Below are 13,482 nucleotides of genomic sequence, written 5' to 3'. Positions count from 1 at the left end.
ATACCATCCATTTGAAATGGATGTGTGTAAATATGAAGAACTGCAGACTACTGTGATGTAAAATAATTGCCATCATGGCTGCTGCCTTCCTTTGTGAAGACCTGAGTGAAGTTGGCCCCGCCCACCTTCTTCAAATTAGACAAAATTTGTATCAAGCCAAAGCAGCACAAATGAACATTTTTGCTGCACAAACGCTTGACACCAATTTTGTCTGATTTGAAGAAGGTGGGGGGGCTGGTTGACCTTTTGACCTTTACATTTTCATTAATATATTCAAATCCAAAAAAGCACAAACGAAAATTTTTGCTGCACAAACGTTTGACACTAATTTTGTCTGATTTGAAGAAGGTGGGGGGGGCCAACTTCACTCAGGTGTTGAAGAAACTTTCGGCTCTCAAAATAGTATCGGTGCCCTATTGGTTGGTACTCACCGATACCACCATCTTAGTGCTGATACTGGTATCGGTGCAACACTAATTATAATAATACGTTGATTATTTTCAAACCTTTTATCTTCAGCATTTTGCACGTTGAACCCACTCCTGTTGTTTTTCATTAACTGCAGCAGGTGGAGGTTTCTGGAAAGCCCTCACCTTTCCTTCCAGCTTTGATGCTTCTGGCTCTCTCTCTTCTGCAGAGAAGTCCAGCCTGATTGTTCATTCTTAGGCACAATAAACCAGCTGAGGTTAGAAGAAACCAGAAGGATAGGAGCCAATCACAAGCTCTAGCTCTACAGAAAAACCCCCAAAAGATCAGTTAAACTCTGAAACCAGCAGCTTCCAAGTACGTAATCTTGATCTTTGTGGATGCATCTAGTCCAACGGTCTGACAGTTTAGCTCTGAGTCCAGCTGAATAAATGAATGTGTGAGACCATGGGGACGCATTAATGCAGCCTGCAGTGATGGACATGAGCTTCTCTCTGAACGGCTGAGTTCAGATAATAATGATAATGTCTAAAGGACAAGGCTATAAATACTGATTGATTCTAACAACGCAGGTTCGCTTTTATGAACATCGTGGCGTCACCATAACTCTGTTTTTACCTCCATCAGTGAAAAGTCGTAGTTTCTATCCTGAACTGTGCTGAGCAGCATCTGTGGATGATGTGGACCAGCGATCAGGAGGAGCTTTCTATCCGCTCTGACTTTACAGCATCGTTGCATCAATGTGATGAATTATGGGTTCAGATGAATAAAAACCAAAACAAACTCATCTGTTATATTAATCATTTTTAAACCGAAGCAAAAAATATGGGAAATGACACCAACTGATTTCAGTTATAACTATCGTCCTTGTTCCGTTTGGTCTAATTTATGTTTTCAGTTGTTTTCTAGGGTCTAAAATTGTTCATATTTGCAGAATTTTTTTATTTTATTTTTTCACCTTGGGGAAAGTTGAGGTTTTCAGTAATCGGTTGTCATGGATTCGGTTTGGGAGCCAGGATGTTATTTCTGTAAAGATCCAACTATAAACAGAATTGGCAGAGTTCCGTTTATATCCAGACAGCGTCAGACCGTCCTATCATGTCCGTTCTTTCTGCACAGACTGAATAATATCTTTATATTACTTGTGATACCTCAAGCATTCATGGTGGTTATTAGTACAAGTAGAACCTTTCCTAAAAAGTAGAAAGGCTGAAGCTGCTCCGTCTTTGTCCAAAGTGCTCATCTGTTGTTGCAGAAGCCATCAAATAAAAAAAACAATATTTGCTCCTTATTGTTATGATTCCAGTTCTGAAAAAAAGGAAAAACTTTCGCCATCTTTTTCAAAAGCTCTTTCCTTCCATCATGTCTCTGATCCAAAAATATGCAGAGCCAAACTCTGCACCCTTTCATTAGTTTATCTCTCATACATTTTTCCTAAAATATACAGTTATCATTGTCTTTTCCTCATCTAAACTACTGGGGCCGGTGTTATATGATGACAGAAGGGTTTATGTTCAAAGTGTCCGCAGACGGTAAGAGGCACTGTCTTGTGTTTGGAAAAACCTGACATAGCAATAATGAGAATAAAAAATCTGTAGTCATGCTAAAATAGGCCCATCTTTTGTCCCAGATGCAGGAAATATCCGCGGCTCTTTTCATTCTTTCTCTCCGTCTTCACTGCTTCCTGAAGAGAAACACAGAAAACAATAAATGCAGGAAAACATTTTCATTCCTCATAATTGGTCAGACGACAAACTGCTAATGCTATGTTCAGACCGCACGCTAGCTAAGCAGCAGAAGCAGCTAGTTTACAAATTCAATGGCTGACGAGCATCAAAAGGTCCTGCAGCACGATTCAAGCAGCAGCAGCAGCAACGCATCTTGATGCATCTGAGGCGCGTGACACGCTTCACAAGCAGCAGCTGCTGGAGCTGGAAACATTGAACTTTGAACTGCTTGAGCTCTTTAGCTTTATTTATTTTTTCTTTTTTTCATTTTACATAAACATTTAAAATATTTTGAAATATATTAATATGTATTTTTTAGTTGTGTAAGATAAATATTTAATCTTTGACGACTAGTAGAGGGTCATTCAGTTTTTTGTCGGATTGGTGATGTTTTTCTGTCCTATGGCGCAAAAATCTTTGCCCATTGACTCGTTAAAAGAAAAGAGAAAGAAAGGGTGCAAGAAACGTCTATTTCTAGTACCTGGTTTAGCTCCAAGGCTAGGCTAACTGCGTGCAGCGAGGCTAACTGCCAGCAGCGAGGCTAACTGCGTGCAGCAAGGCTAACTGCCAGCAGCGAGGCTAACTGCCTGCAGCTGGGCTAACTGCGTACAACGAGGCTAACTGCCTGCAGCGAGGCTAACTGCCAGCAGCGAGGCTAACTGCCTGCAGCGAGGCTAACTGCCTGCAGCGAGGCTAACTGCCTGCAGCGAGGCTAACTGCCTGCAGCTGGGCTAACTGCGTACAACGAGGCTAACTGCATGCAGCGAGGCTAACTGCCTGCAGCGAGGCTAACTGCCTGCAGCTGGGCTAACTGCGTACAACAAGGCTAACTGCATGCAGCGAGGCTAACTGCCTGCAGCGGGGCTAATTGCGTACAGCGAGGCTAACTGCCTGCAGCTGGGCTTACTGCGTACAGCGAGGCTAACTGCATGCAGCGAGGCTAACTGCATGCAGCGAGGCTAACTGCCTGCAGCGAGGCTAACTGCATGCAGCGAGGCTAACTGCCTGCAGCGAGGGTAACTGCATGCAGCGAGGGTAACTGCGTGCAGCGAGGCTAACTGTATGCAGCGAGGCTAACTGCATTCAGCGAGGCTAACTGCCTGCAGCGGGGCTAACTGCGTACAGCAAGGCTAACTGCCTGCAGCGAGGCTAACTGCATGCAGCGAGGGTAACTGCATGCAGCGAGGCTAACTGCATGCAGCGAGGCTAACTGCCTGCAGCGAGGCTAACTGCATGCAGCGAGGGTAACTGCATGCAGCGAGGGTAACTGCGTGCAGCGAGGCTAACTGTATGCAGCGAGGCTAACTGCATGCAGGGAGGCTAAGGCTTTATGCTTTTTGTGCCTCCTTTTTCAAAGGTCAGGATCTGAGCCAGCCTGGATAAAGGCAGCTAGGACTGATTTAAAGGATGAACAATCTGGGATTCACATGGAAAATAATAGAATATAGTCGACTTTCTCTAAATGTTTCTTTAAGTCTCTTAAATAAACACATTCTCAGAAAATAAATAGTTTTTATATATTAAAAAAATATAAAGCTGACTAATAGCTTCTCTATTATTAGACTGCTTCATAATTTTTTTAGGTTTGTGACCCAATATTGGACAAAACACAGATTTACCTTCACAGCCTCAGAAGGACAAGATTTATGGACATAAAGTAAACCTGGACATGAAATGATGTTTTGTTTTTATAAAGTGTTTTTATTATGTTTTTGTTGTTTGCATTCATATCACTATACTGGTGTGATAACTTAGTAAACGTTTGATTTGTTTTTAGTATATTTCTATTTTGAATTTATAGCCCCCCCTGGAGTAAACTCCTCCAGCCGCCGCTGGTTTTTACCCGCTGATCACAGCTAATATAGCGGCCATTGTTCCAGGCAGAGAAAGGATAGAGTAGCTCCGCCCACCACGCATCAGACCCACTTTTCACCGCGTAGCTAGAGCAGCAGAGATGCTTCAGTCGCGCATCAGAACTAAACTTGTAGAAGCATCAAAAATGAAGCAGTACGAGCGTTTTTGCTGCTCCTGCTGCTTACGGTGTGAACGTAGCATTTGATGATGTCTGCTAGTGTTTTAGCTCTTTAGCTAAAAACGCAGCTAAGCCTCCACTTCTGCAGCCTAGAGCGTCCCTAACTTTAAACATTTAGCTCAGTTTTTCCCTCAGAAGGGTTCACATCACATTGATTTCTGATGTTTAAAATAATTCTTTCCAATTTTAATTTACCAAAATGTCTTATTTACCTCTTGGATTTGAAACAGTAAATTCAATTCCAGTTGTTCTAAATTATTTTTTAAAGCCGTTTTAACCTCATTCTGAATTTTCCACGATAAACTTTGGTTTTCAAACATAAATCTGCTGAACTGTTAGAACATTGCATCATTTCATTGGTAATGTGTTCAAACAGTAACTTAGTCTTAGTTAAATGTTTTTTATGTGAAGTATGTTTGGTTTGAAGTATTTTTGTTAATGAATTCTTGTATTCTAAATAAAAGTTGTTGTGAATTTGCTCCAAATGTGCTCAGAATTAACTGACCATGATCTGAGCTCTAACCACACTTTCATCTCTTGAATAAAAAATGTCCAGCTGCTTCATTATTGTCTAATTTGTCCATTATTGTGCCAAATTAACTGAAATTAGCTTAGTTTTTGTTTTTCATTTTATAATTCTGCACAGAGGAAGGATGAGTTGTTTGCAGGCGCTGAGGGAACCAACCTCCTACAGAGTCCATATCGGAGTCAGAAATGTGAGTAATGGAGAAGCGGGACACGCTGGACGGGGAGACTGTAAAGCGGGACATTTGGACCGGCGGTTTGGACTCCGGAGCTTTGGCGACGGAGTGCCGTGGAGGAGAGTCAGCTGCTGTTGAGGATGTTGGCAGAGGTAGGAGTGGAAAGTCGTCCTCCCACTCGAACCCTGCACCTGAGAGAAGACGGTTAAGAAAAGCTGGTTAATATCTTAGGAAAGAATATTTTAGAGGCAAAGACAAGCAGACGGAAGGAAAAAACTCACTTTCCTCTGAGATATTCCCATCTGAAGAATCATCCGAGGCATTAAGCCTTTCCTGGGATTTCCTCTCAGATCTTGAACCTTCAGAGGCTAATGGGAAACCATGTTCAACCAACTCTTTAGTTGGACTCTCCTGAAGATTTAAGATTACAGAACAGTCGATTAGAGGCGTGATAACTCCTCCTCAAATAGCAGAAGAATATTAGGATAATAATAGGAAGCAGTCTGAATAGTGTCAATCGGTTTACAGAGGCCCCCTGGACGCCTCCCTTGGGAGGTGTTCCAGGCACGTCCCACCGGGCGGAGACCCAGAGGACGACCCAGGACACACTGGAGAGACTATGTCTCTCGGCTGGCCTGGGAGTGCCCAGGGCTTTCCCCAACAGAGCTGCAGGAGGTGTCTGCGGAGAGGCAAGTCTGGGAGTCTCTGCTTAGTCTGCTGCCCCCGCGACCCGGTTCCGGATAAAGCGGGAGATGACGAGTACGAGACGAGTACGGGTTAACAAATTTTTATCATTTCTTTCTTTTGTCTTAAGGCAGCTTCAGAAACCAACCTGGCCTCATGTCAGGGATGTATTAACACCTAAACCCAGAAATTAGTTTTAACCCAGTTCCCTGGTCTGTTCCCAGTTCCACACCAGTCTGATCCGCTGCAGAAACCAGACTGAGCCTGTAAAAAACAGGCTCTAAAGTTCTGGGTTGAAAACACTTTAAAATGAACCAAGAATGCTGGTGAACATCCTCAGTCATCCAGGTCAGAGTCATTCCAAAATCAATCCACTGAACTACGTTTCTCTTCCATCCAGGAAGCTTTTTCAATTCAAAATGGCAGAAATAACATTGAGTTCCAGGTTTTATACAGTAGCCAAACAAAACGTTGTTTTGGTTTGGAAAACATGCAAATTGAATCAGTTGTTAGCCTGCAATACCTGCAACGCCCCATATCTGTCTCTGTCTCTGAAAGGGACATAGGGACATGTCCCTTTCAGAGACATGGAAAACATGCAAATAGAAACGGACGAACGGGTCCACCCCTTTGGAATGCGGGTTGTTTGGCGTCTTTTGTTGGCCTTCAATGCCCCATACCTGTCTATGTCTCTGAAAGGGACATGTCCATGGACAAGTATGGGGTCCAGGGGTTTGTTTTTTTTACTTTTTTGGAATAACCCAAGAATCGACAGATTTTTTTTTGCTTGTTGGTCCAACAAGGTCAAACTGTCCTGCAAGTTTATTCATTGTATCTTCTGGAAAAGAAAGCAAGGAGCAGTTTGAATCTCACCTGATCGAAGAGATAGACGGTGACATCATCAAAGAAAGAGACGGTTTTCTTCTTCTGCTCCTCCTCTGGGTTATTAACCAGCAGCGTTGGTATCTTGAGGAGGCTTCGTAGCTTGTGAGAGTCGCTGTTGTCGCTCACCACAATGGGCACAGGGTGGCACTCTTCCTCACTCTCCTCTTCCTCCTCTTGCACGCTGTAGCTTCGCAGCTCTTCATCCGATTCGTCACTATCATCTGTATCGGCGTCCTCCTGGTCAGCCTCCTCGCCGTCAGCCGGAGATGATTGGCCCTCTGTGGCAGAAACCGGAGATCGTGGGGCGGATGGAGAGACGGGAGAGGAGGAAGAGAAGCGCCTGCTGTTAGCGGTGTGCTGCAGTGCCACCTCATCTTTAGGTAAGATGTGCGGTATTTCACTTGACATCCCTGATGGCCTTTTGTGAATCATTTTTGCAGCCATGTTCTCCATCTCACAAGCCTCAACAGAACCTTTTACACCCTTTGTTTCTTTGTGTTCCGGAAAGCTGGAGGCAGAGTCTCCAGTAAGGGCACCCAGGGCTTCCTCCATGGCCCCCACCACTTCAGCCGCCCAGTCCCCCAGGGTAGAAGTCTCCTCCTGGGATGGCCATTCATCCAGGTTCCCCTCCTCTGTTGAATATGTCTCTGAAGGACATTCTGTTTGATCCACTTCAAGTTTTAAGTCTTTGTTCCCAACAACATCTTTTAGCTCCTCCTCCTCTCCACTTTTCCTTTTCTCTGCCCTTTTACCAGCGTCGCACTTCTTATCACCGTCATCGTGATGATCCACTTCTCCCAGCTGGAGTTCCCTTTCCTCGTCCCGACTTTGCTTTTCATTCTCATAGTCTGAAAAGTAAGCAGAGTCTCTGTATGGAGTGTTATCACTCAGCGGTAAGAGAATTTGCTCTTCTGTCTTCGAGCTCTCCAAAACTAAATCTGGACATAGTGATGCTTCCTCGTCTAACGCTGCAGATTTATCATCCTCCTCGTCATCCTCCTCAACCTCCTCTAGACTGCACTCAAGCATGGGCTTTCCTTGAGGTTGTGACCTGGTTTCGTGGGATTCTTTTGGGACGAACTCGGGACTCTCGTTGTTCTCTGTATCATACCCGCTGTCCATGGCTTTAGGTGAGCTGGAGGGATGGGAGGAGGCAGGGCTGAGACCTTCACAGGATCCGACCGCAGATGGAAGATCCATTGAGTCCATGGAGTCAGGAGTCCCTACCTGCTTCTGCAAGGACTTAAAAGCAGGAGACACATTTAGCTCGCTGTGATCATCGGCGAAGATGCCTGAAGTGACATCGGTGTTGTCATCGGTTATGTCGTCGTCTTCGTCGCTGCAGTCGAGGAGGTCAGCCAGGCTGACGGAGGAGCCCCCCTGGTCCACGCCGCTGTCGGCTGCGTGGCTGAGCTCTGACTGTGGATCTGTGATGGAAACCATCACGTGCCGGTTGTCAGGAGGAGGTGGAGTGTTCTTAGTCATTGTGAGAACAACCTCCTCTTTCCTGGGCTCGGGTGGTCTCTGCATGATCAGATCTTCCTTGATTACTTCCTCTTGCTTCTCTTTAAGTGTTGTTTCTTCAGATGTAAGATTGACATACTGCTCTTCACAGTCCTCAGATTTTATCAAGGCATTTCTAGGAACAATTGGACCCCCAGGAGCCGGCGATAGGTTGATCATCTCCTCCCTGCTGAGAACATCCGTGTCCTTCTCTGTGATGTAGTTGCTGTCACTGAAGCTGTGACAGCGACTGTTGTTTCTCACTAACAAACCAGTGAGTGGGTCAACAAAGTGCGTGTGGCAGCACTCTCCAGGTGGTAATAGGGTGTCCCCTTCATTGCACAGGTAGATGTAGGCGTTGCAGCTGTCTGATGGCACCATGGTGTGGTGTTTACCCAGACTGAGGCAGGTACTGTTTTCTTTGGCCTGATGTGGCTCTAGATAGTCGATGGGTTTGGGCAGAGAGCGGAAAGCCAGGCTATGCTGGTCTGGCCAGGTGTCTTCGATGTCCGTACTCGGCATGGTGTAGTTAAAATCAGTGTAGGACTCCTGTCTGCAACTGTGGCTGGCCCGTCTGCTGTGACCTGCGCTGCTGTGCCGCTGTTTGGAAGGCCAGGTGTTGCAGGTGTGTCTCTCGGTGAATATGTCTTCCTCCTCCTCCGTATCACTGTCTCGGTGTCCGATAAAAAGCGCTCCTCCGGTCTTAATGTCGATACTTACAGAGTGGCTGTTGTGCCTTGTGTAGCTGGGCATGGTCTTCCTTAGGGAGCCCATCATATCATAGTAGCCCCCTGTCACATTCTTACCCAAGGGGGAGGTCTGACTGGTGTCCAGGTAAGTTTCTCTGTAAGCTTTTTCAGGTGGACTGTTTAAGGATGGGGAAATGCCTAGAGGGTTCTCCAGTTCTCCTAAAGCCTGCCGAAGGCTTCGAGACCCCCAGCTCTCTTGATGATGCTCACTGGAGTGCTCACTTCCAATCAGATAGGGATCTATTTCTAAAGGAGGGGAGTGCTCATAGTAGTAGCCCCCGTCTCTGTCTTTATAGGACACATAATGACTGGATTCCCAGGGTCGAAGGGGGCTGCTGTCTAAAACTTGACCCAAAAGAGGTTCCATCGTCAAGGAGATGGCCGGACTGGACTCATTGGAGTCGTATGGATCAGGTTTGTGGATGTCTGCAGACCAGTAGGGATCCATGGTCTGTGATGGGCAGGCCATGCATTCCCCAGAATCTGCACTACCTGTTAGAAAGCTCCCACTGCTGCCTTGGTAGTCTGGGCTGTAGGAGCAGATGTTGTAATCTGGATCTATGCTGCAGTCTACGGGCTCTTCGATGCGGATGTAGTATTCGCTGCTCACGGAGGGGCTGTGGGCGCTCAGGACAGGGAGCACAGTGGGAGGGTGCAAGTGTTTTGGTTGATAGTAAGAAGGAGAAAATGCTTGTCCCAGGTTCTCCATGGGACATCCTCCAACAATGCCCCCTGGTGGATAAAACACTTCAGGACAAGTGTGGCCGGCCTGAGCACAGGTACTCGTGGATTCTTGGGCGACATAGCTTGGATCTGCTCTGGCTTGCTCCCACTTGTACTCGAAGTTTAGCCCGTGGCTGGTCTCTGTGACTGTCAGTATGTCGTCTCCAGACTCTGAATGGTAGCCATCACCGGATGTAAACTGCTCTAGTAGGGGGAAGGAAGAAGAGCTTGATGAGGCCGGGTCTCTAGACCTCATCAGGGTGGTGTGGTGGCTGGAGAATCCAGAATTGGGTCGCAGGGAGTTCCAGCGCCTCTCGAAGTCCTCTTCTGCTTCACTGGCCCCTTTAGTGCACAGATAGCTGAGCAACAGATGAACCTCCTCTGCATTGGGTCTCTGTTCAGGTTTGAGCCAGCAGAACTGCATCACTTCATACCTGAAGAGCCAAAAAAAAAAAGGAAGGGGAATCTTTAGTCGGTGTGGTTTTAAAGTTAAGTGGAACAACAGGAGCAGTAGAATCTGTGTGATAATCTGTGCTAATCCTAAAAGTATTTTCACTGAGTTTCTCTATCAGCCTGCATGATGGGCAGGCCTGTCTGTCTGTGACTCACCAGCGCTCAGCCAGGGGGATTTTGAGGAGTGGCTTGGGCAGCCGCAGCTGCTGCTCTCTCACGGCATATGTCAGGACCTGCCTATCAGAGTAGTGTCTGTAAGGCTGGTTTCCGAGTTCGAAGAGCTCCCATATAGTTACACCAAAAGACCTGGGATGATGAGAGAGCAGAAACATCAGCCAGTAGACAAGCACTGCTCACAGTCCTGCATAATGCACATTGTTGGGCTACAGTATAAAACCTGGAACTCAACGCTATTTCTGACATTTTGAATTGAAAAAGTTTTTTTTTTTTTTACTTTTTTTGGAATGATTATGACCTGGATGACTGAGAATCTCCACCAGCACTTATCATTATATTGTTTGCTGCATCTATGCAGTTCAATAGCAGCGACCATTATGCCGAATGCTCATCAAACATGTCCGCCTGTCCACCATTAGGTGATTTTGATTCATTGATGCATAAAATGGAACTAAATGTGGGTCTGATCCTACCAGATGTTGCTCTGCTGGGTCTGATCAGCGATCAGCAGGTTTCCATGAACCTCATCTACCAGCTCAGGAGCGATCCAGCGGAGCGGCACGTACATCTGATCTGACGTCACATAGAAATCATCCTGGGAAATGAGCAATGAATTAGACTCAGATCATCCTAAATGCAGTAGTCTAGTTGTTAAAAAAAGAAAAGAAACAGTGATGCAGGAATTTTTTATTCTTTTTCGGAAGCATCCATAGTCTAATGAATCTAGTCTATTATTAGCCTAAAGCAATATGCACGGTTTGGTTATTCCATGTCAGGTACGCCGGTCATGGACCTTGACCAAGGCACCTTCCAGTAGAACTGCAGTCAGTCCCTGGACTGGCATGGCTATCACTGCCCCTACATAGTTAGCATGGCTATCACTGCCCCTACATAGTTAGCATGACTATCACTGCCCCTACATAGTTAGCATGACTATCACTGCCCCTACATAGTTAGCATGACTATCACTGCCCCTACATAGTTAGCATGGCTATCACTGCCCCTACATAGTTAGCATGGCTATCGCTGCCCCAACAGAGTTAGCATGGCTATGACTGCCCCTACATAGTTAGCATGACTATCACTGCCCCTACGTAGTTAGCATGGCTATCGCTGCCTCTACATAGTGAGCATGGCTATCACTGCCCCTACATAGTTTGCATGACTATCACTGCCCCTACATAGTTAGCGTGGCTATCACTGCCTCTACATAGTTAGCATGGCTATCACTGCCCCCACATTGTTAGCATGGCTATCACTGCCCCTACATAGTTAGCATGGCTATCGCTGCCCCTACGTAGTTAGCATGGCTATCGCTGCCCCTACATAGTTAGCATGACTATCACTGCCCCTACGTAGTTAGCATGGCTATCGCTGCCTCTACATAGTGAGCATGGCTATCGCTGCCCCTACATAGTTAGCATGGCTATCCCTGCCCCTACATAGTTAGCATGACTATCACTGCCCCTACATAGTTAGCATGGCTATCACTGCCTCTACATAGTTAGCATGGCTATCACTGCCCCCACATTGTTAGCATGGCTTTCACTGCCTCTACATAGTTAGCATGGCTATCGCTGCCCCCACATTGTTAGCATGGCTATCACTGCCCCCACATTGTTAGCATGGCTATCACTGCCCCTACATAGTTTGCATGACTATCACTGCCCCTACATAGTTAGCGTGGCTATCACTGCCTCTACATAGTTAGCATGGCTATCACTGCCCCCACATTGTTAGCATGGCTATCACTGCCCCTACATAGTTAGCATGGCTATCGCTGCCCCTACATAGTTAGCATGGCTATCACTGCCCCTACATAGTTAGCATGGCTATCACTGCCCCTACATAGTTAGCATGGCTATCACTGCCCCTACATAGTTAGCATGACTATCACTGCCCCTACATAGTTAGCATGACTATCACTGCCCCTACATAGTTAGCATGGCTATCACTGCCCCTACATAGTTAGCATGGCTATCACTGCCCCTACATAGTTAGCATGACTATCACTGCCCCTACATAGTTAGCATGGCTACCACTGCCCCTACATAGTTAGCATGACTATCGATGCCCCTACGTAGTTAGCATGGCTATCGCTGCCCCTACATAGTTAGCATGGCTATCGCTGCCCCAACAGAGTTAGCATGGCTATGACTGCCCCTACATAGTTAGCATGACTATCACTGCCCCTACGTAGTTAGCATGGCTATCGCTGCCTCTACATAGTGAGCATGGCTATCGCTGCCCCTACATAGTTAGCATGGCTATCCCTGCCCCTACATAGTTAGCATGACTATCACTGCCCCTACATAGTTAGCGTGGCTATCACTGCCTCTACATAGTTAGCATGGCTATCACTGCCCCCACATTGTTAGCATGGCTTTCACTGCCTCTACATAGTTAGCATGGCTATCGCTGCCCCCACATTGTTAGCATGGCTATCACTGCCCCCACATTGTTAGCATGGCTATCACTGCCCCTACATAGTTTGCATGACTATCACTGCCCCTACATAGTTAGCATGGCTATCACTGCCCCTACATAGTTAGCATGGCTATCACTGCCCCCACATAGTTAGCATGTCTATCACTGCCCCTACATAGTTAGCATGTCTATCACTGCCCCTACATAGTTAGCATGGCTATCACAGCCCCTACATAGTTAGCATGTCTATCACTGCCCCTACATAGTTAGCATGGCTATCACTGCCCCTACATAGTTAGCATGTCTATCACTGCCCCTACGTAGTTAGCATGGCTATCACTGCCCCTACATAGTTAGCATGGCTATCACTGCCCCCACATTGTTAGCATGGCTATCACTGCCCCTACATAGTTTGCATGACTATCACTGCCCCTACATAGTTAGCATGGCTATCACTGCCCCTACATAGTTAGCATGGCTATCACTGCCCCCACATAGTTAGCATGTCTATCACTGCCCCTACATAGTTAGCATTGCCCTACATAGTTAGCATGGCTATCACAGCCCCTACATAGTTAGCATGTCTATCACTGCCCCTACATAGTTAGCATGGCTATCACTGCCCCTACATAGTTAGCATGTCTATCACTGCCCCTACGTAGTTAGCATGGCTATCACTTCCCCTACATAGTTAGCATGGCTATCACTGCCCCTACATAGTTAGGGACTAATTTCCCTCTGGGATCAGCTTCATAGTCATGGACATTTCTTTCATTTGATTTATTTTGCTCAGGCTACTCGTAAGCCCTCAGCCCGTCAAATGTGAGAAGGGCAATATTATTGCCATTACTGTTACTATATAGTAGAAATTTTAAGAAGAGGGATGCCATCCCCCTCATCTCGAGTACTGGCTAAATCTTCCCACACTCTTTATTCCACCTGCTGCCTGATTTCCATCTGAAATCTCTTTCCTCTCCATTGATGTACAAACTGCA

The 13,482-nt window shown here is 46.3% G+C and overlaps 1 protein-coding gene across 2 annotated transcripts in view; it reads right to left on the bottom strand.

The window, feature by feature from the left end:
- Positions 1-1,492: 1,492 nt before the first annotated feature.
- The window catches only part of aatkb (apoptosis-associated tyrosine kinase b), a 95,356-nt gene continuing 83,366 nt past the window's right edge, over positions 1,493-13,482 (bottom strand). For both annotated transcript variants that reach the window (XM_038285362.1, XM_038285367.1), the window contains 6 exons: positions 10,534-10,655; positions 10,040-10,189; positions 6,444-9,864; positions 5,168-5,297; positions 4,871-5,077; positions 1,493-2,110 (listed from right to left, as the gene is read on the bottom strand). In XM_038285362.1, coding sequence (XP_038141290.1) covers positions 2,082-2,110; positions 4,871-5,077; positions 5,168-5,297; positions 6,444-9,864; positions 10,040-10,189; positions 10,534-10,655 — 4,059 coding nt within the window. In that variant the 3' untranslated portion in view covers positions 1,493-2,081. The remainder of the gene's footprint in view (positions 2,111-4,870; positions 5,078-5,167; positions 5,298-6,443; positions 9,865-10,039; positions 10,190-10,533; positions 10,656-13,482) is intronic.

Source organism: Cyprinodon tularosa, unplaced genomic scaffold, assembly GCF_016077235.1.
Source record: "Cyprinodon tularosa strain WSP-4 unplaced genomic scaffold, ASM1607723v1 ctg1052, whole genome shotgun sequence".
Classification (NCBI taxonomy): domain Eukaryota; kingdom Metazoa; phylum Chordata; class Actinopteri; order Cyprinodontiformes; family Cyprinodontidae; genus Cyprinodon; species Cyprinodon tularosa.
Note: the sequence above shows the minus strand (reverse complement) of the source record. Positions and strands in the feature narration are given on the sequence as shown.